Genomic DNA, 19,830 nt, shown 5'->3' with positions numbered 1-19,830 from the left:
AGAGAACATCAGGGCTTTTTGAATCCTTATGTTTTTGATGTAATTGGGCTTCTGAATGAATTCTATTTATGGCATTGCCTGCATATAGGACATATCCCAGATGCCCATACCCTAGATTTTAGAAACATTATTCTTCTTTAAAAGAAGCTTCACACTTGGGATTTGAATTGGAAAAATCCCCAGATAGAGCACCAGGAAACCTAGCTTTCTGGCTGTGTGACCGGAGCAAGTCACTAAATCCCTCTGGATGCTAATTCCCCCACTTCAAGAGGAATAAGGAACTGATCTTTTAGACTGTTTCCTCTTTTAAAATTCTATAATTCTCATCTGACTCATAAATATCTGGACTAAGAAGATATGAGGGGAGGAGGGGTTTAAAGAAACATAATACACCAGTTTTCCTTCTAGTCCCTTGTGTGTTTTTCTGGTTTACAGGTCCCTATTTCCCTGGTCTGAGACTGATTACCGCAGAGAGGTAACTGAGAGAGACAGAAAATGCATGTTTCCAGGAGAAGGAGTGATGTGTCTCTTTGAGAGGCCAGGGGAGTGTAAAGGAAGCTGTTCTAACTCACGGAGACACCCTCAAAGGACGAGGAGTTCATCGCCCGGTAGATCTGGTCAGTGATGGTCTGGTTGTTGTAGTTGAAATCTTCCAGGCGCACACCCGAGTGGCTGCTCCCTCCAGACGTCTTGTTCAGGGCTAATGCCAAGGCCCAGATGGCATCGTAAGCCAGCGGTGCCTCCTGGAAGCCACCTGTCTCCTCAGGATGTCTTTTTAGTCGCTTGGTCAATTTCTCTACAAACTCCTGGGATGTCTGCGAAGAGAAGAATAGGAAGAAAGGATTGGAGTAGGGAAGAGTGGGATTTGTTATCTTATTCTGGCTCCAACACTTCAACCTGAATGCATGGTTTGTGTTCACATCATCAGACTGAGCATATGTACTTTCAAAATCTTTAACTATAACCATGTGTCTGTCTTAGATTAGGAGCTACTAGACTGCAGCAGGGATTAGTGGGTCCAATGGTCTCAGTGTGTACAGCTAGTGCAGAACTACAAAGAAAGATGTTTAATGACTATAGATACTCTGCATAATGATAGCAAAGGATAGAAAGTAGAGATAGAGCAAAGCAAAAGATACAGATATTCCAGTGAAGAATTGCAACACTGATGTTCTCTCATTCCTCAGACTTTCTCTATAGTGTTGACCCAGGACATAACAGCTCCTGCAATCCTGAAAGATCCTAGAAAAGGTGACACCTCAGCCTCACTCTGCTTGTCAGCCAGGAAGACTTTTATTAATGTGCTACCTTCTTGCCATTCTCATGTGCTTTCAGTTTACCTTCTCTTAGAGGGTTTTCAGAAGATCGAGGACTGCAGAAATACCCCTCACATTCTAAAGTCTATTAGTCAATCCCTACCCACACCCCTCCCAACCCTCAATCTTCTTTACCCAAGAAAGCTAAAAAGAATGACAGCATCCTTAACTGTTATGAAATAGGTCTAGAGACCTGAATTTCTACATGTGGCAGTAACCTTCTTTGGGCTAAATAACTGTAGGTAAATTGCTTACATTTTTAGAGAAGTCTTCCATGCACTGGAGGAAATCACATCTGCCCTTAACTCACAGAAACACTACCAAAAATGGTTCAGTGGCTACCTCTTGACAAGGCACAAGTAATAAAAAGGGTGCCACAAAACTGTCTAGATTTGGAGTGTATTAACATATACCCACTCTACTGAAGGAATGAATAGTGAATTAAGAACTAATAAAAATCTGTTACCCACACCCTGCCCATTTTTCTTTTTACTCAACTTTCTAGAGACATGGGGGAGTAGGAAAAGCAAAGGACAGGCAGGGTGGTGCAGTGGAAAGAGCCTGGGCCTCGAAAACAGATAGCTTGGGCTTCACTACGTGGAGGGTGGATCAGGTTCCATTCCTCTCTTAATCCAGCATCCAGCACTGTGCCCTGCCCATAATGGACCAACAACAAATATCCACTGGATTGGGGTAGTAAAAATACTGTGTGATACTGTAGCAATGGACACAACATTATACATTTGTCCAAACCCACAGAAGGTACAACACCAAGAGTGAGCCTCCATGTAAACTATGGACCTGGGTGATAATGATGCATCAGTGGGGGGTGATGAGTCATAAACACTCTGGTGGGGAATGCTGAGAATGGGGGAAGGAAGCATATGGGAAATCTCTATACTTTCCTCTCAATTTTGCTGTGAATTTAAACTGCTTTAAAAAAAAGTCTCTGAAAAGAATGTCCATTTGAAAGACAGATAGATGGATGGATTCCAATTCTAATTAATCCACCAATCTACTGCATAACTTCAAACACGTTATTAAATCTCACTAGTTGTTTATTCAGCTTTAAAATGGGAATAATACTACTTACCTTGAAGAGTTTTCCGGATAAAATAAAAATATATATAGAATGCTGGGTAAAAAGTAAGTTACATTTCTTTTTGTGAATTTCCCTCTTTCACTTTCATCTTTGTCACTGATACTCAGATCTATAACCCAACTCAGTATCCCAAGTCTTATATCTCCAACATCTCTAAGGCATTTGTAGCTGCATGATCAATAATCTCAAATTTAAAATATCTAAGATTAAGCTCGATTTTCCTCACTCCCCAACATTTCCCAATACGAGACTGAAACCTCAGGATCACTTTAGACTCTCAAATTACCAAGTCCTTTTAATGTTAATAATAATAATGTTAATAATAATAGCTAACATTTATATTGTCTTTACAAATGTACTGGGCACTTTTCTAAAGTATGTATATCAATATATTTAATACTGAAATAATCCAGTGAGGTTTACTGCCCATTAGAGATAAGGAAACTGTGGCACAGAAGAGTTTAACTTGCCTGAAGTCATATTGCTAGTGCATGGCAGAACTTGGATTCAAACCCAGGAGACATGGCATCCAAGTCCACACTCTTCCCAACTCCCCTACACTGCCTGCACAAACTGAAATGCATCTCTCCAAGAGTACCTGCTGGGCAAACAGCCGCTAGGCTGATGCTTTCTGAGCAGTTCTTCAACCTCCAAGGCTATCCAAATCTGTAGTTCAAGTAAATACTGCATTCGAAAATCACCCATATGGAACTGCTCTGCATGATGCCTTCCCCACCTAGATCCTCAGACTCTCCGCTGGCTCCAGGTCACTGCCACTGACCCCCCCCACACACACACACACCGGCCCCAGCCAGCACGACTAAAGTTACAAAATAATCTTTCTCCTTGGGTCAGGAAAGACATGGTTTAAATTTTCAAATTGAAATGTTAACTAGGCAGCTTAAAGAAAACTAAAAAACAAAAATTCCACAAGCCACAGGAATGAGCGAGTACAAATTTATGGCACTAATTTTTTAACAGCCCTGCCTAGCTGTCTTTGTATGTGAGCATGGATGCTCAACCACTATCTAAAATGTGTATCCTAGGCAGCTTTTTATTTTCCATTTCATCCAGATTGAGGGGACCTGTATCCCAGGACAATCTGCTGAGAATCTTATCCCCAGGTAATGCCACCTCCCACCTGGTCCTTGAGCTACACTTCTCTCAAACCACATTAACCCTCTTTACACTATTTGGCTCCTAACCACGCTTTTTCAAAACCAGGTTTCTCAATCTCTGCACAATTGACATCTGGAGCAGGGTAATTCTCTGTTGGTGGTAACTCTCGGGTGCACCTTAGGATGTTTGAAAGTATTTTTGGGTTACCCATTAGATATCAGTATGAGAATCAAAATTATCCCTAGATATTGCAACCTATGGTTGAAAATAGTCCTGCTCTAATCAAAATGTGATCCCCAAACCAGGAGCATCAACATTCCCAAGGAACTTGTTAGAAATGTAAATTCCCAGGCCCAACCTAGACCCACTGACTCAGAACTTCCAAGGGAAGAAAGAGCCTAGTAATCTGTGTACTTACTAACCTTCCAGGTGGTTCTAATAGAAGCTAAAGTTTGAGAACTACTGATCTGAAGTTGAGGCCATACTACGAGTTAAGGCAACTCTACTTCTTTTCTTAATCTCAATGGCTCTGGGTCCCCAGGTACGACCTGCTTCTGACCACTTCTCTTGGTCCTGTTTGATTCATCTGGAATCTCTTCTAGTCCATTGTTAAGGCTGCCTCTACCTTCTTGAAAATCTTGGCTTCTCCACCTGGTGTTTTAGGCTATCAAGTAGGCCTGGTGTCCCTATAAGTCCTAAGACCTTAAAAAGCAGGCACCATCTTTCTCTAGAGAACAAGAGCTAGAAAAAGACCCTCCAACTCATCCTGCTCCAAAGCCCAGATATCCCTTTACACTCCTAACCAAATCCATACTTCCTGTCAGGGGCTCCTTTATTTCCTACTATGGGGTGGAAACCACACGTGGCAGGTCCTGGCTTGGGGCACCAGCAAGGCTTTTGGCTTTTGTTACCAGCTCTTCTACCTCCCCAGGTTCCTGAGGACTCACTTCTGAGGTGCTCTGTAGGAAAACAACCTTCCAGAATTTTTCATTGCATTTTTCAACCAAGATATCTTAAACAGAGTCCCTTGGGCTGTCCAAGAATAGTGTCTGTGATCAGAGTCCATGTGGCAACTGACCCTTGCATCACAACCCACTGCCAGAATAAACTTCCTGAATCTTCTTTCTCCCTTGCTCAAAAACTGCCACCAGCAAAGGACTGTTAGCCAATCAAAGTACAAACTTTTCAGTCCAACTTCATTGTTTCCCATGGAAGGTGATGGGACAGAGTGGTTTGCAGTTAGATTCAACTAGGATTCAATTCCAGCTTCACCACTCAATACTTACATGACCTGAGACAAGTTGCTTAACCTCTCTGAATCTCTTTCCTGGTTGATAAAATGGAAATGAAAAATCTTTGTCAGAGTATTGCTGTGAGGATCACTGAAATCATGCATCTAAGCTCCTGGCTTACTACACAAAAGCAACTAATACTACAAATTTGTTCTAATGAGATATTCAGGGGCTTTACAACCATTAACTCACTCAGGTGTATTTCACACCTGGGCTACCCTTGGTATAACAAGCAGATACCAGTTGCCCATCAAGCCTACCCAAGATTCTTGTATTCCTTAAGATGTAACACTGAGCAAGGAAGGAGCCTCTTCCCTGTCATGCCCTACTCACTGTCCCCTCACTACAGGGCTGCCCCAGGCTTGCCAAATCAGAGATGTGTCTTCCAGCTCTAGGCCTGTCACTAACCAGCTCTTGGGGATGAGTGATTTCAAAAGTATCTAAAATTCTAAAAGAGGGTCATTCAAAAAACATCAGGAGCCAAGCTAATTGAGTATCCATCAGGAGTGAATAAGCAACTCTAAAGTGCTCTGAAATCGCCAAGAAAGTAAATTGTATTTCTGCACAGGAACAGTGCTCATGTAAAGGTGCGCTTTCGTATACAGCATCTATATCATCATTAACGCTTCTCCCCCATTTCACTTCTTGCAAACTGCTCCCTGTTTCCATGGTAATGGCCCTTTCACTCATCAGGGCCTGCAGAACATACCACTGTCTCTTTCCTGCTCAAGGAAGTCACAGCAGAGGTGGAAATCACAGGAAATGCAACATAAACAAGTTCTGGGTGGGCTGAGGCCCTCTGCCCACCTGTACCTGCAAATGCCACACCTGCTCCCCTCCCCTGTAAGGCTCCCTCAGCTGGCACCCACACTCTCACCATGTTGGAAATGCTGCGGGTGTTGGCAGGGTTCAGCATGACAATCTCAGTGGTGATGTGGCCCTCCACTGCCTCGGTCATCTCGTCCACTGTGCAGTTGATGGACGGGTCATAGGTCTTAAACCAATTGTCAGCATACCACCCAATGAGGAACCAGACGTACTTCTTCCCAAAGAGCCGCTCCTTATACACCTGAATGCAGAGGAGAGGAGGGTTGGGTCTTTGTTCATTTTCTTGTCTTACCTCACTTGACACTATCTGGCCTCCTGGGAATCAGAGAAGAGCAGAGAGAACTGGAAAGAAAATTCTACAAGTCTTGGGGAGCAGTAGGAAAGGCTCAACCACTCCTCCCGAGTTCCCCTGCAGCCTCTATTTCTAAATGGTCTTTTCCAGCCAGTCAGGAAAGAGGGGATTCATGGATTCCTTCAGAAACACAAAGCAGCAGGAAAATAAGATCTGGGCAAAGTGCCACGTGTGTGAGAAGCCAAGAGAGGGAGTCAGAGCCAACCAATGGGGGCCTCTTGTTAATCAGCTCAGATCATTTGCTATCAACGTGAGCAGAGATGCAGAGAGGAGATCCCATGAGACCCCCCCAAGGCAAAGGGCCCACCCAGTTCCCCTCCCTCTTCAGATTCCAACTCCACCTCACAAAACACTTTCCGGGCCTCTGTCTCATAGAAAAGTCCCACGATGATTCGGGCATCCTGGCGCTACAGAATGGAGAGAGAAACAGAGCTCCTGAGGGAGGCCTGGACACGCCGGAGGGGCCAAGCCGAGCACATCTGCAGGTTTGATTTCCTGTCCCAAAGTGCTGAGTGCAGGGTTCTATTCAATGCATAGTGGATAAATGTCAACTGGAAGATAGAGCTGAACCTCCCCAGGAGCTGCTACTGCCTCACAGACTCAAAATTATGTGACATGATAGAGGTGTTAGCTAATTAGAGTGGTAATCACATGGCAATATATAAATCAAATCAACACGTTGCATGCCTTAAACTGATGCAATGTTATATATCAGTTATATCTTAGTACCAAAATAACCACCTGCTCCTGCCTGGCTCTCCTCTCCAAGCCACACCTTTCCCCCTACCCACCTGGTCTCTCTGCAGACTGTGCCCACCACACCCAGCCACCTCACCTTAAGGTTTTTGACAGGCACAGCTGGATCGGAGAAGAAACTCTGGCGGAAAGTAATCTCGATTCCAGCCTCCTTCACTCGTTCCTCTAAGTCATCCAGAGTCTTGGGTAGGAATGAGAAACAAATGGAAAAAACATGGGGTTGCACAGTGGGGTAAAGACCAGAGATATTACCTGGAAATTGCATGGTCAGAGCCAAGGAACAGCAGTTCTGCACCTTCTTTCAACAGCTCTGTCCCCAGGGTGGGGAGAGATCAATGGAGCACATCGGGAGTCTTAGGATGTGGCTTCTATGTGGGAAGGTACATGGTGAGCCCCTCGTGAGGCTCTGAGCCCAGAGAAGTCAGACCATTCATCCCACTCCTACCAGACAGCGTGAATAGGGGAACGGACAGCAGAGGGAGCAGGAGAAGGTGGGGTAGGGTCTGGTATGGACAGGATGATGCCAACCTTAAGAAGCAAGTGGGCAGACAGAAGAAGTAGAGAAGAATGCCCTGAATCACTAACAGTAGGGGCAGGATTAAAGGGCCACTGAATATAAGAATGGATAGAGGATCCAAAGAACAGAGTAAAAGAGAGAGAGCAGACTGTCTTCTTCAGGTAGAAAGTCAGAAATTCCTCTTTGAATTTCCACAAAGTTCCCTCACCCCACTTCCACCTCTCCTTGTTTGTCCCCATCACCCTGGAACCATGTGCATGAGCTTGTCTGCCTGCCTCTCTCTCTCCTCTCCCACCTCCCTCTCTCCTCCCTCAGGTCCCATTCATATACATACCCAACCCCTTGAGTGACTCTGAAATCTGCTACCTCCCTGGGCTCCTATTTCTTATTCACTCCCTCATCTTGTCTCAACTTTGGAGTGAACCTACTTTAATTGAACTGGGTCATCTTGAGTCTGTCTGGGGAACAGAACATCAAAGGGGAAAAAATGTTCTAAAGCCAAAAAGTTAGAGAGGATCCTGAAAACTTCACTCCTGTGACTACAGAAAGAACATGCACTTAAACCACTCGGAACATGTCCTCTTCTGACAAAGAAACACAATCTTCACCCAAAATGAATGCCGAGTCACATCGCTCTCCACTGAAATCTGAGCAAATGCCCCCTTGACCCCATCCCTCCTCACCGAAGTGAAGACCTCAGTGGTCTGCTGAATGGTGGCGATCTTCTTCCAGCCCCACTTCTCAAAGAGTTTCACACGGGTGGGATTGTGAAGTGTGGCTGATGGATGTGTTCGAAAGAATGTAGGGAAGCGCTGCCGGTTTGACAGGGCTGGTGAGCTGGAGCCATAGGAAAGCTAGGGGGACAGGAACAGTGCAGGCATAGGCATGGCACTCAGAGCCCTTCCTTCAACCCTTCCCTGCCTCTGGGCATCTCTTTCCCACTCTCCAAGCCTCCCTACTTCTGTCCTAGGAAACTGGCTTCTCAAAGGCCTGCACACTCCTCACAACCCGGACGCTCTTTCACTGCTCTAACTTCAATTCCTCCTGATGAAGAATGGGGTCAGTGGCAACTCTGCCAGGCCACTGTTGCTAGGATGCCGAGAGCTCAGGTCTGAAAAGAACTCTGAATATTGGAAGCAGGTCCCTCACAGTCTTCTTAAATACAAACCTGCAATATACCCCCTCTTCAGTACAGCAACAAAGGGAACACCCCCACCTCCTCACCCCGACCCAGCCCAACGTACCACAATGAGGTTCCACATCCTGGCAGCCTCAGCCACAAGTGTGGAGACGGAGCTACAGCCAGGCATGAGGATGATCTTGATAGGGTCATTGTAGAGCAGCTCATACAGGTATTTGGTGGCCTGGCCTGGGTCACACTGAATAAGGACAGGGTAAGGATAGATCCTCCTAGTGCTCTTCGCCCACCCCCAAATCCTACTTGCATATTTCTCCAACAACCTTGTTACTTCTCCAACCACCCATGGGGAAGCCCCTTTTGTCATTATTACCCTTCTTCAACCACCCCTTCTCCACCCTGACCATTATTACTTCCCCAACCCATTGCTGAATCCCTTTTGTCATTATCACCCTTTTCTTATCCTTCCTAACACCTCTTCCTGTCCAGTTTCTTATTTGTTGAACACCTTCCTTCTGCCCCCTGGCGCCTCCCCCATTTCCTCTCCCGCTCAGCCTGCTGTCACTATTAACGCACACACCACCTTCCCTTCTTTTAGCTCAACCTCAGACAGCCCCAAGCCCACCTTCCCTCCACCACCCCTGCCCCTTACCTCATGTTTCTAAGCTCCAAACATCTGCAAGGACAAGAGTCTGCAGGAATATGAATACACCCTCCCCGAGTCCCCAGACAGCCTCCTCAAAGCCGTATCAGGAAAATTCCTCCCTCTCCCCTCAACCTTCCATTTTTTTCTCCCTTTTCTCTTTTCAGGGCTATTGATAAATATTACCAAGAGAGAAAGGACAACAAGACCACTAGGGGGTCCGGCTCCCCTCCTGCTGGGGCCTGACATTTGACGGGTCCATTAGAAAAAGAAACGCTCAGGGATGGAAGTGGGGAAGAAACCAGATGCATTACAGGGTGCTGAAAGAGAGAGATGGAAAAGTAAACAATGCAGAGCTAGGGAGGAAAGGAATCCGAGGGGAGGAGAGGAAACGTGGTGGGGAGCAAGAGCAAGAGCCAGCCCCGGTCTCCCACTGCCTATTTCCCTCCTGCTGACCATGACATTTCAGAAGCTGCTGGAGCACCAACGAAGTAGAGAAGAAACGGAAGCCAGTGGGGGGCCAGGGCTGAGAGGACACAGGCAGGAGCTACAGGGGACTGGGGAGAGTGAAATGGGGTGGGGGGTGGGGGATGGGGGAGCCAAGATGCAAGGAAATAAAAAAGGCCTCCTACAGCCTGCTCACTTCCCACTGAGGCCTGACATTTGGGACCCTGTGGGAAGTTGGAGGAGGGGACACAGGCAGGCAAATCTGAAAAACCAGCACCCACCCCTTCCCCCTGCTAAGGGCAGTGCTCCACGCATTTGTTGAAGGTTCTTCATCCCCCCACCTCGGCACCTCTGTGTATCTTTACTATTCTCAGGTACCACCTTCCTGAGCCCTCCCAGCTATTACTCCAGACCTTGCCCCAGCTTCTCCCCATGTCACTCCACACTTCCTGGTCTGAAGAAAAGCTTGGTAGGAACAATGAGGATGTAAAAGAACATATAAGATATATATGTAAACACGGTAACATATGCTACCCCAATGTCTCCTCTTTTGTTTCCTCACCCTCCCCTATCTTTGCTTACAGCCCTTTCCCCCTTTCCCCCTTCCATGCCCCAGTTAACACTGCGGATTTCCTCCACCATGTGATTCTCACCCCCTCCCCAATACACTTCCTCTGCTCTCCTCCCTCTCTGCTCTCCCAAGGACCCGGATTTGCAACAGGAAAGGACACATTCCAGCTTGTCTGCTGTTCCATCTCCCCCTTGCTGCCTCTGCTCTTTCCTCCCCCATCTCCCTTCTCAGGTCCCCCATCTGCTCCCCAGCAACTCCAGGGAATCACCTGTCACAGTAGATGAGTTTGAGCTCATGCACAGGGCAACCCTAGCTCCCTGTGGGCCCCATGAAGCTGCACCCATCCCTCCCTGCCTCTGTCCCCATATTCCCACCCCGCCTCCAAGTCAATCACCTCCAAGTCAAGCTCTCCTAAGCTTGACCCCTCCATCAAATCTGCCCCTCTACTTCTCTTCCTACCTCTCTCACCCTAACACCTAATTCTTGCACTGAGCCCTGCTGCTCTTCCCATAGGCATCCTGGGGTTAGCTACAAAGGCATCCGCCAGGACAGGATTTTTATTGGAAAAATGCAGATCCTTGGGAATCATCCCTGACCAAAGATTAGAATCTGTATTTTTAACAAACTCCTCTGGTAACTCTTACGTACAATGAAGTTTGAGAGTCACTGTGAAAGTGTCAGAAGGGATTTGAAGTTGCCTCTCCAAGCTCCTAACAGTCCTGTGCTCTTCTCCCCAAGCACCCTACTTTCAATCCCCACTTCTTCCACCTCTTCCCTCTCATACCGATTTCTAGGTATAGACCACTGGTCTAAGGAATGAATATAAAGACTCAGTCTACCTCAGGTGTAGGGGGTGAGGAAATCCTCAGCTCTGTGCTTTACTTCACTCCCCACCTCATCCTTTAAGTCTTCAGGGCCACATGTCAGAGACAGTAAATCAAGTCCCAAATCTCCTCCTCCCCCTGTGCCACATCCTTCCCCATACTCCCACTTACTCATAAAAGGAATAGGGGTGGGAAAGAAATCTTATAGGACCGCCCCCCTTCTGGCCCCCAACCAAAGTTTCTTACCTTCCCCCTCTCCCTCTTCCCCACCTCCCTAATCCTACACCCCATCTCCCTTCTCACATCCTGGAGACCACAGTGTTGTAAGAAAAAGAAACTCAAGACCTAAATTCCATTGGATGCCCCAGGATCTCACTAACCCCTCCCAGCCTTCTTGCTCCCCTCCCCCACTGCCATTCTTTCCTGTTCTTTTTCCTCCCCATATCCTGACTCCTCTCCATCCCAGGGCTAGAGTGGGGGCTTCTGCATGGACCTCTTAAATTCAAATCATTTTCTCAGAGCCTCTGTCTTCCTTTCCCAATCACAATATGCCTTACAGTCACACAGTCCAGGAATCCTCAACAAGGTTAGGGATGGAGGGATGAGAAGCCAGGTAGGGCTCACAGCTACCCTGCTGTTTGTTGTGATAAACTAGAGGGCTCAAGTCCCTCAAAATTTTCCTCATTCAGTTCCTATTCCTTCCAGCTCCAACCTGCTGCCAATATTTACCTTGTTACTATGGTAAATGTAAACCCCAAACCCAGCTCCCTACCTCTGACATCCCCTCTATCACCCAACCCATCCCAGGGTTAGTTTACTCCCCATAGGATCAGTATCAGCTTGTATCCTACATCTGTGACCGGTCTCCCCACCCCCCTGTACTTCCATGGGTTTGGGGGAGCAGAAGGGTCTGCCCAGCAGCATGACTAACAATCTTAAACTCCAAGACCCTCATTTTGAATCTCCAGCAGCTGCTACTCTCCCCAAGCTCGCACCCCCCAGCCCATCTCCTGCTGGTCACACATGGGAGGGGTCTGCTTTGCAATCCCAGAAGCAACTCAGACTGAGGCAAGTGCGGCGGGTCCCCTGCTCCCCCTGCCCCTCCCAGCACCCCCCTCCCCCCCAGTCCCGTGTTCGGGGCTACCTTGCTGTCGTGGTGGATGAGCTTGAGCTCATAGTCCGGCAGTATGTCCCTGCGGCTATTCACGTCCTCCAGCGCCATCTCCACCGCGGGCTGGCAGGCCTGGCCCCCGGGCCAGCCCCCGCTCATGGGAAACAGCGCCCCGATGTACACTGCGCGCCGTTCTGAGGAGGGGTGCGGGGGGACCCGCGGGTGAGGCCGCGGGAGATGAGAGTGGGGAGCCCACACCAGAGCCACCCCCACCGCCATCACCACCAGAAGCGGCAGTGGCCACCCCGCCCGCGCAGAGGGGACCCCCGAACCCATGGCGAGAGGGGGGCGGAAGCAGCCGCTTGGGGAGCGGTAGCTCAGGGAGGACACTTTTCCTGGGAAGGGTTGCTGAGGGGGTGTCGAGGAGGCGCCTCCATCCCTGGTTCTGTGAGGAGGAGGCGGCTAGGGCCCCAGGGAAGCAGGCAAGTTTGGCTTCCTAAGGCCCCCAAGGCTCTGCCTCCCGCCACCGTCACCGCGGACTCTCCTCGCGGACAGACCGATCGACCGAGGGGATGAGGAGGAGGAGGAGGAGAGAGGTAGGGCCGGGGGGGGGCGCTTACGTCACGGGCGGCGCGCGGCAGCGGCGGGGGGCGGGGCGGGGGCTAGGGAGAGAGGGAGGGAGCGGGGCGGCGGCGGGCGCCGCGGAGGGCCGGGGAGTGAGAGCGCGAGGACGCGATCGCTGGGGAGAAGGAAGGGGTCCCACCAAGGGGACACTAGGGGAGGGGAGAACAGGGAAGGGGCGTGCCGGGAGGGAGCCGCGGGAGATCAAGGCGCGGAGGCCAGAGGGCGAAGGGAGGGACGAGGGTGGGATGCTAGAGAAAAGGGGCTGGCGCCCGAGTGTCGAAAATGGGGGTGTGAAGAGGTGGGGTGAAGGTCTGAGGGTTGTGAGAAAGGGGGCGAGGGAAACGGTTTGGAGAGATAGTTGGGGGCGGGGGTGTTGTAAAATGGGGCGTAGGGATAGAGGAGGGGGACCGGGGCAGGGTAGGGAGCAGATTCGTTAAGGGTGATAGGAGCTGGGATGAAAAAGAAGCAAACGGTACAGGGAAGAAAAGGACATAGGGAAGCACTGCAGGAGGGAGAGTGAGGCCTGGCCGGGAGTGAGATGGGTGGGCTGGGCGGACTGAGCCGTCAGGTGAAATCCTAGGAAGGGGGCAGACAGGAAAAGGAGCCAGAGAAGGTCGGAAAGAACGCCCCAGGGGAAGACGAGATGGAAGCTCAGGGTCTCCCAGCACCCTGCCGCCCCCTGCTGGGGCTCTGCCTTTTGGCTGAAACAGAGTCTGGGAGGAGGCGGAGCCGAGGGAAGTGCAGCCAAGCAGGGAGACGGGAGGGACAGTAGCCTCGCAAAAAACCGAGACTGGAGGAGACAGAAAACAGGTAGGGAAAGAAGGGGCAGGCTCCAAATTGGAGTGGGTGGGGGAAGGTGGGAGACGGGCGAGATCACACAGCCTAAAGGGCAGAACCCTTGAGGGTGGAGGGTGAAGAGTGAGAGGTAAGGGGTTGCAGTGCGCGCGATAAGGGTTTCTGATCTCACCTGAGTGTGGCGTTCGATTCACTGGCAGCAGGAAAGACGAGGATCAGAGAAGAGTTACCACTGGCGCCCAGCTTCCCTGGCCTGATCCCCAGCCCCCTCCCACACCTGTCCATGCCGAAGAAGACGGGGAAGAGCAGAAGCGTTTCTGAGGGGAGGGTGCCTGGGGATAAGAGCAAGGTGGGGCTGTGGGTCAGGACTTGTTGGTTTTCTTCTTCTATTTTTAATAGGACAACAGAATTTGAGACAGGAGTGCTAACAGGTAAGCTATGGGCAGATTACTGGTTTTGTGGAGCCTAAATATAAAATCTGGGGGTTTCTCTTTAAAAGAAAAAAATTACAAACTACAAATACAACTGGTTTTAAATTATTGCTGTTAAAATATCTTACTTTTTCAATTTTTACAAAAATCTGTGACTATGTGAACAATTAGAGCCCTCTACATTATCAGAGCACAGGAGGAGGCCTGTGTAAATGAGGAACCCTGAACTTTCTGTTGGCTTTACAGTAAATGCACAGGACTCCCAATTTCCAGAATGTAATGGTAAAACGACAAGCAGAACAATAAAGTGAGGAAAGCCAGGTCTGAGGATCTTGAAAGAGGGTAGCTTAAGCATGAGGTATTCCTGCATCCCGGGAGACAAGACTGCAGAGGGAGAATCTGGGTGCCCAGAGAAAAGGGAAATTTGCAGAACTAAATGGAAAAAAAGGTGGTAGACACAAGGCCAGTTAGTTCCCCCAGGGGAATAATGGAGGGTGTCTGGGAGTATGGGAAAGGACTGTCCTCTTCCCACTCCATTCATGCTCTGAGAGTTCTGCCCCCAATTTTAAGTCTTTTAAATTTTTACCCTGATAATTTTCCACCCCAGATATTCTTTCCAGTCCTACTAATTTTTCTAAATATGACATGATTTGTTTATGAGTCTTTATAGTAATTCACTTATATAATGAATAAGGAGGATCAATTCTAGAAGAGGGTTATGCATAGAAAGTTCTAAGTTCAGAGAAAGGTATTTAGGCTAGGGAATACTAGAGTATTTAAACCTTAAGAAGGTTGATGGAAGGTAAGATTCACAAAGGAAAAGAGAAAACGTGAGACCCAAGAATTGAGAGCAGGAAGAATATATAGAGGAAGGCAAAAGGAAGGAAGCCCCCCAATGTAAGTAAAGTGAAAACTGGGGACTGCAGCAGGAAGTGTGAGGCATGTGGATGGAGGAAAGAGTTAGGCTTTCACCTCTGCTTCCCCAAAACCCCCCACTTTGTATGGCACCCCACCCTTCTCCCATCATTTCGCAAGCATCTATCAAGCAAGCTGCATGCAGGCAGCTGTTCCCCTCACCCTGGCAGTGGGGCTTGGGGGTGCTCCACTGGCCCTGAATACAGATACTCCGGGAACTGCCCACCAGATGGAAGTCAGGGTCACACCGGAAATCCACCCTGGCTCCGTCCAGAGCCGGGAGGTCCCCACCCGTCAGGAAAGCCTTCCCATTTTCCAGTGTCAGATAAGACTTGGAGCAGATTCTGACTGTGGAGAGATAGCAAAAGAAAGAAAGGCAAGTTGGAGAAGTCTCCTTCCCCTTGGAAAATAAGGGGCTCAGACTTGGGTTTGGGTCCACAGCATTCTACTCTGCGGGAAACAGGTGTAAAAAGGATTCCCCTGGATAGCTTCCCCTCCTCCCTTAACCCTGTAAGCATCTACACATTCCCCAAATAAAAAGGAAAAAGCATTTCCATTGTAGGAACCCAAGATGGAGCTGTAAGCACATAAAATGGGATCTACTCAAAGTCAGCTACAGTGGGCGGTTCTCGGGCTTTGAGATTGTGGATGTTTGTAACTTTAGACGCACAATCAAATTTGACTTTCTTATTATAGTCAGCTTATATTAATGTTAAGCGGGGATTTGTTTCTTGATATATGATCTTTGCATTGCGGATAGAAATATTAGAAAATGTGATGAGGTCAATTTAGTATGTTTTTGCATAATCCGCTAATATTCCTCAAAGACAACAATTCACAAGATGAATAATCAAGTTATTTTATCAACGGCGAGTGACGTATGGAGAATGAAATGAAATGTGCAGGCTGCTAACTTCACTGCCTGCAACTGCACACAGCAAAGTCCTTTTTGCATAGCAGTGATCCAATAAATGTGTTTCTGAATTTAGTTACACTGGATTTAAAGCGCTGACTTGCAAGCCATAATGCTAAATTTGGCTGGAAGAGGAATGGCCTTGAAGAGGGGGGACTCGGCGAGGCTACTCACCACAGCGGCTGGGTGTGTCCATATCCGTCCAGGAACCGTTTGCCAGGCACTTGCGGACCTTGGGCCCCACCACCTCGCGCTCCCCCCGGCACACATACTCAATCTCATAGTCCACAGGTAGGAAGTTGATAGCCTTCACCTGGTCGCGAGTCAGTCCCCTGTACCTGATGCCCCCTTCCCAGGGTGGGTGTATGATCTGGCAGCCTGGGAGGTAAGCCCGGTAAGCATAAAGACAGGAATGGTGGGAAAAAAGGAAAAGGCAGGATCAGCAGCGGGAAGCAGGGGAGCGTAGGGAGTGGTCAATGGGCAGGTGGAGAACAGAGGGAAGGGGATGGGATGGGATGCTGGGAGGTGGGAGTGGGGCTGGGTACACAACCCTGAGCTAAGGACCCAAGAGTAATGAACCAGGGGTAAGGCCAGTAAGGAAGCCCACAAGTGGGGATGGAAGGGAGCTGGTTGGAAGTAATAGAGAAAAGTAATTAGGAAATTGTGAAGGGGTATGCGAGTATGTTTGCTGAGCAAATCTGAGTTGAATTCGGATGAGGGGGGCAGTCTTATAAGACCACCTGGGCATCAATGTGGGACCAAGGAAAGGATAAGCTGAGGTGGTAATGTTGGGCCAGGAATGAAGGTGCGGTCACCGAAAGGTGGCCTAGTGTAGTAATGTGGGGGGGAGGAAAAGGCGAGCTGGGTGACAATGTGGGGTGATAGAAAGGAGGTCAAGAGTAGTAAAGTGGGGCCGAGCAGGCGGGGTTGTCAGACCGGCTGACGGAGAGTAATAAGGACCAGGGAAGAGGGGTTTAAAGACGGGAAGTGGGGTGGAGGGTGCCCGAGATCGCCGGAGAAGGGTGCACCTGCTGAGGTGGCGTTGGGGGCCTGCGCCCCGCCCGTGCCCGGGGGCCCGAAGAAGAGCGGCGCCAGCAGCACGAGCAGCATCTGAGCGAGAGGCGGCCGTGAGCGCCACCCGGCCCGCCGCCTCCCGCGCTCCGGCCCCGCGCAGCCTGCGATGCGGAGGGCATCCCGCGGAGGCGGCGGGGGCGGAGCCCGGGGCTGGGTGGGGGTAGAGGAGGGGAGAGCCCGTCCCCACCCTCCTCCTGTCCCCACCCTCTTGCCTCCCTCGGCCCCCCACCCTCCCGGGACTCCACCTCTCACCGCCTCCCCGCCCGCGGCCCCCGCGGCTCGCCCGAGCCCGGTTTATCCACGCTCCCCAGGCCGGCCGCCTCGGCGCTCCCCGATTCCTTCCCCAGTCCCGCTCGGCCTCCCCCGCACGCCCTCTCCAAGCCCTGCTTCTCCGGCCCTGGCTCTTACCTCGGCGCGCCGGCCCGACTCCCCGGCTCTCCCGGGCCTCAAGGCCCCAGGCCCGGCGGCTCTTCCCCACTCCCCCTCCTCTCTCCTCCACCTTCCCCTCCTCCCGTCCCTCCTCCTCTCGAATCCGGGCTCCAGCCCAGCCAGGGTCTCTCCCTCCTCTCTCGCTTCCCCCAAATCCCACCCCCGTCTCTCTTTCCCCGGGGCGGCGGCGGCCGCCGAAGCGGGGAGCGGGGAGAGAAGGAGGCGGCGCCGGGGACCGGGGAAAGCTCCCGGGCGGAGGGAAGGAGGAGGGTGCTGGAGAAGACAGGGCGGGGGCAAGAGGGGGGAGACCGGGGAGAGGGCACCTCCCACAACCCAAGCCCCGGGAGCCGCCCCGGATCCCGGCCCCGCCCTGGACCGCCCACCACGCCGGGGAGAGGTAGGGGCGGAGGAAACGCTGGTGCACCCGCACCCACCGGCGGGCTCCCGGGGCCGCACTGCTGGAAACCGGACTGGCGGCAAGGGAACCCGAGCCAAAGGCAGAGGAGCTGGCGCTGAGACAGGGAATCTGGGATGCAGGCGGAGAAGACGGTTGCACCAAGAGGAGGCAGCCCTCACCCGAGTGAGAGGAGAGAGGCAGAATGGATGAAAGAGAAAGGAGAAGCCAGGGTCCGACAGAGGAGCACGGGAGGAGGTGGGTGAAGGCCGGGAGCCGCCTAAGCGCGTCAAGAGTTGGGTATAGAAGACAGATGGGAGAGAAGAGCCGCCGCATGGGTCCAGCCGCATTGCTATTCCTGCTCAGGCAAGGGAACAGGGAATGGGGAAGAGAGGGTTGGAAGCAAATGACTGGGAGGGGAGCATCAAGGAGAGAAACTAGACTAGTACCGGGAAAAGGAAAGACAGGAAAAAGGCAAGAGAAAAAAGAGCCTCGAAGTGGGCAGGAACCAACATTATTCTACTCCAGCAGGGCCTAGCCATCAGTATTTCGCGACTAAGGGAGACTTGGAAGCCCTGGAGGCAGTGGGGAAAGTGAGGGCCTTCTGACAGTTCCTGAGGCTCCTGACCATTGTCTGGAAGGTGTGCATGGTGTTCATGGAGGAGAGACAGTAAGAGGGGGCTCCTTATGAGAGAGAGAAAAAAACCTTCCTTTCTGGCTGGTGCTGGGAAAGAGGAGGGAAAACATCAAACACTGAGACTGATTGATTAGATCTGAGCTTCTCAGCCTTCAAACCTTTTTATAACATAAGTTTGCAATGACTGTTAATACAGTAAATTGAAATTTATAGATATAACCTAGGTACACATGTAACTTTAAAAAAAAATCAACATGCTTCCCTGTCAGTAACATAAGGAGAAATAAAAACAAACGTAATTAGTAAAGTAACATAAACAATATTTTAACGTGTGAGTGTTGAGGCCTGACTACACTGGGAGTGTAATGAAGTTGGCAGATGCTTGCACTTCACAGAATCACAGGAATGGAACTGCTACAAATGCGGGCTGATACAGGTGCTGAGTTGGTGACTCAGCTACCTCCAGCATGTTGCCATCAATGAAGTGATTTAACAAAATGTTGAACAATTCTTGGTGGCAAAGTCAATCTTCCCTAAATTTACACAGCACTGTAATTGCATTCCTAGAAAGTTCGTTGTATATTAAAACCATTTTTAAACTGTATTAAATTCTAGACTCAGATAATTAAACACAGGTTTTCACCTGCATGAATGTCCTAGGGGACATTTGAGAATCTGGATGAGGGACAGTTCTTCATTGTGCAGTCTGTGCTTTGAAGAATATCTTATTCCCCTGCCCTACCATAAATGCCAGCAGTGCCCCGGGTCTATCATTGTAATTACAAAAAAAAGCCCACAGAATTTCAAAATGTTCCCCAGGGAGTGGTTGAGAACCACTGAGCTAGAAAATGGGCAGAAGAGAAGGAAAAAAGAGTGGGACAGGATTTCTAACCACTCAAAATTATAGCCACCCCTCCTGAGTGGCCTGCTGTGTCCTCTCAGCAGGGCAGAACCAAAAAAAGTGGTTATCAACTAAAAGTCATTGACACAGGAAAAGCATTATGTGGATGAGGAGTTTCCCAGATTGCTCTGGAAAGAAAAGTTTCCTGACTGTACCTAGTCTACAGGCTATTTCAGCTGTCTGGCCAGCAGGACACCCTCTCTCTGGACTCCTATGTGGTCCTGGCAAGGCTGAGTACCCAGAGGACACCCTCCCCAGACCCAGCAGGGCCTTACCATAGGGGAGTATCAGAGAAAGCACTCCCTCAGGGCCCTACAAACACGATCTCAAGGTCCTCATCTACTCTTTCCTTCTGGCAGCTTATCTCTGGTTTCGCTGAAGTTCTGACTTCTTTACTATGCTGAATTGCAGGGGATGGAAATGAGAGGAATGGAAGGATGGAATCTCCCCTAGAAAAGAGGAGACGGTGATGCTGTGAAACTGAAAATTACCGTGATGCTATTCATTGCCACACTGCTGATCATAAATCAGGAAAGGAAGCCATGTTAATGTCCAAATCACAAGAGTATTGCATCCGTAAATTGGAATGTATCCACTCAAAGGAATAGTTATGAGAACATGTTTAAAAGAGTATCTAATGACATTAACCTGGGAAAATACAAGTTTGAGAGAAAAAAGAATATAAAAGTTGTACAACTGTG

The 19,830-nt window shown here is 49.8% G+C and overlaps 2 protein-coding genes across 4 annotated transcripts in view; one reads left to right on the top strand and one right to left on the bottom strand.

Moving 5' to 3' along the window:
* The window catches only part of GABBR1 (gamma-aminobutyric acid type B receptor subunit 1), a 26,812-nt gene extending 9,514 nt beyond the window's left edge, over window positions 1-17,298 (bottom strand). The window contains exons 1-12 of one of the 3 annotated variants that reach the window (XM_036908644.2): window positions 17,177-17,298; window positions 16,723-16,804; window positions 15,869-16,072; window positions 14,944-15,129; window positions 13,608-13,628; window positions 12,050-12,210; window positions 8,527-8,661; window positions 7,966-8,136; window positions 6,845-6,946; window positions 6,351-6,416; window positions 5,707-5,898; window positions 573-815 (exon numbers count right to left, since the gene is read on the bottom strand). In XM_036908644.2, coding sequence (XP_036764539.1) covers window positions 573-815; window positions 5,707-5,898; window positions 6,351-6,416; window positions 6,845-6,946; window positions 7,966-8,136; window positions 8,527-8,661; window positions 12,050-12,210; window positions 13,608-13,628; window positions 14,944-15,129; window positions 15,869-16,072; window positions 16,723-16,804 — 1,563 coding nt within the window. In that variant the 5' untranslated portion in view covers window positions 17,177-17,298. The remainder of the gene's footprint in view (window positions 1-572; window positions 816-5,706; window positions 5,899-6,350; window positions 6,417-6,844; window positions 6,947-7,965; window positions 8,137-8,526; window positions 8,662-12,049; window positions 12,211-13,607; window positions 13,629-14,943; window positions 15,130-15,868; window positions 16,073-16,722; window positions 16,805-17,176) is intronic. The other 2 variants (XM_036908646.2, XM_036908645.2) reach the window with 2 other exon arrangements.
* LOC118924147 (basic proline-rich protein-like) lies at window positions 16,812-19,830 on the top strand. Its single transcript, XM_036908659.2, has 3 exons — window positions 16,812-17,594; window positions 17,735-17,849; window positions 19,541-19,830. The coding sequence occupies exons 1-3, from the start codon at window positions 16,875-16,877 to the stop codon at window positions 19,597-19,599; spliced, it is 894 nt and encodes a 297-aa protein (XP_036764554.2). The 5' UTR covers window positions 16,812-16,874; the 3' UTR covers window positions 19,600-19,830.

Source organism: Manis pentadactyla, chromosome 16, assembly GCF_030020395.1.
Source record: "Manis pentadactyla isolate mManPen7 chromosome 16, mManPen7.hap1, whole genome shotgun sequence".
NCBI classification, from domain to species: Eukaryota; Metazoa; Chordata; class Mammalia; order Pholidota; family Manidae; genus Manis; species Manis pentadactyla.
The sequence above is the reverse complement of the archived record's forward strand: the minus strand, read 5'-3'. Positions and strand labels throughout refer to the sequence as shown.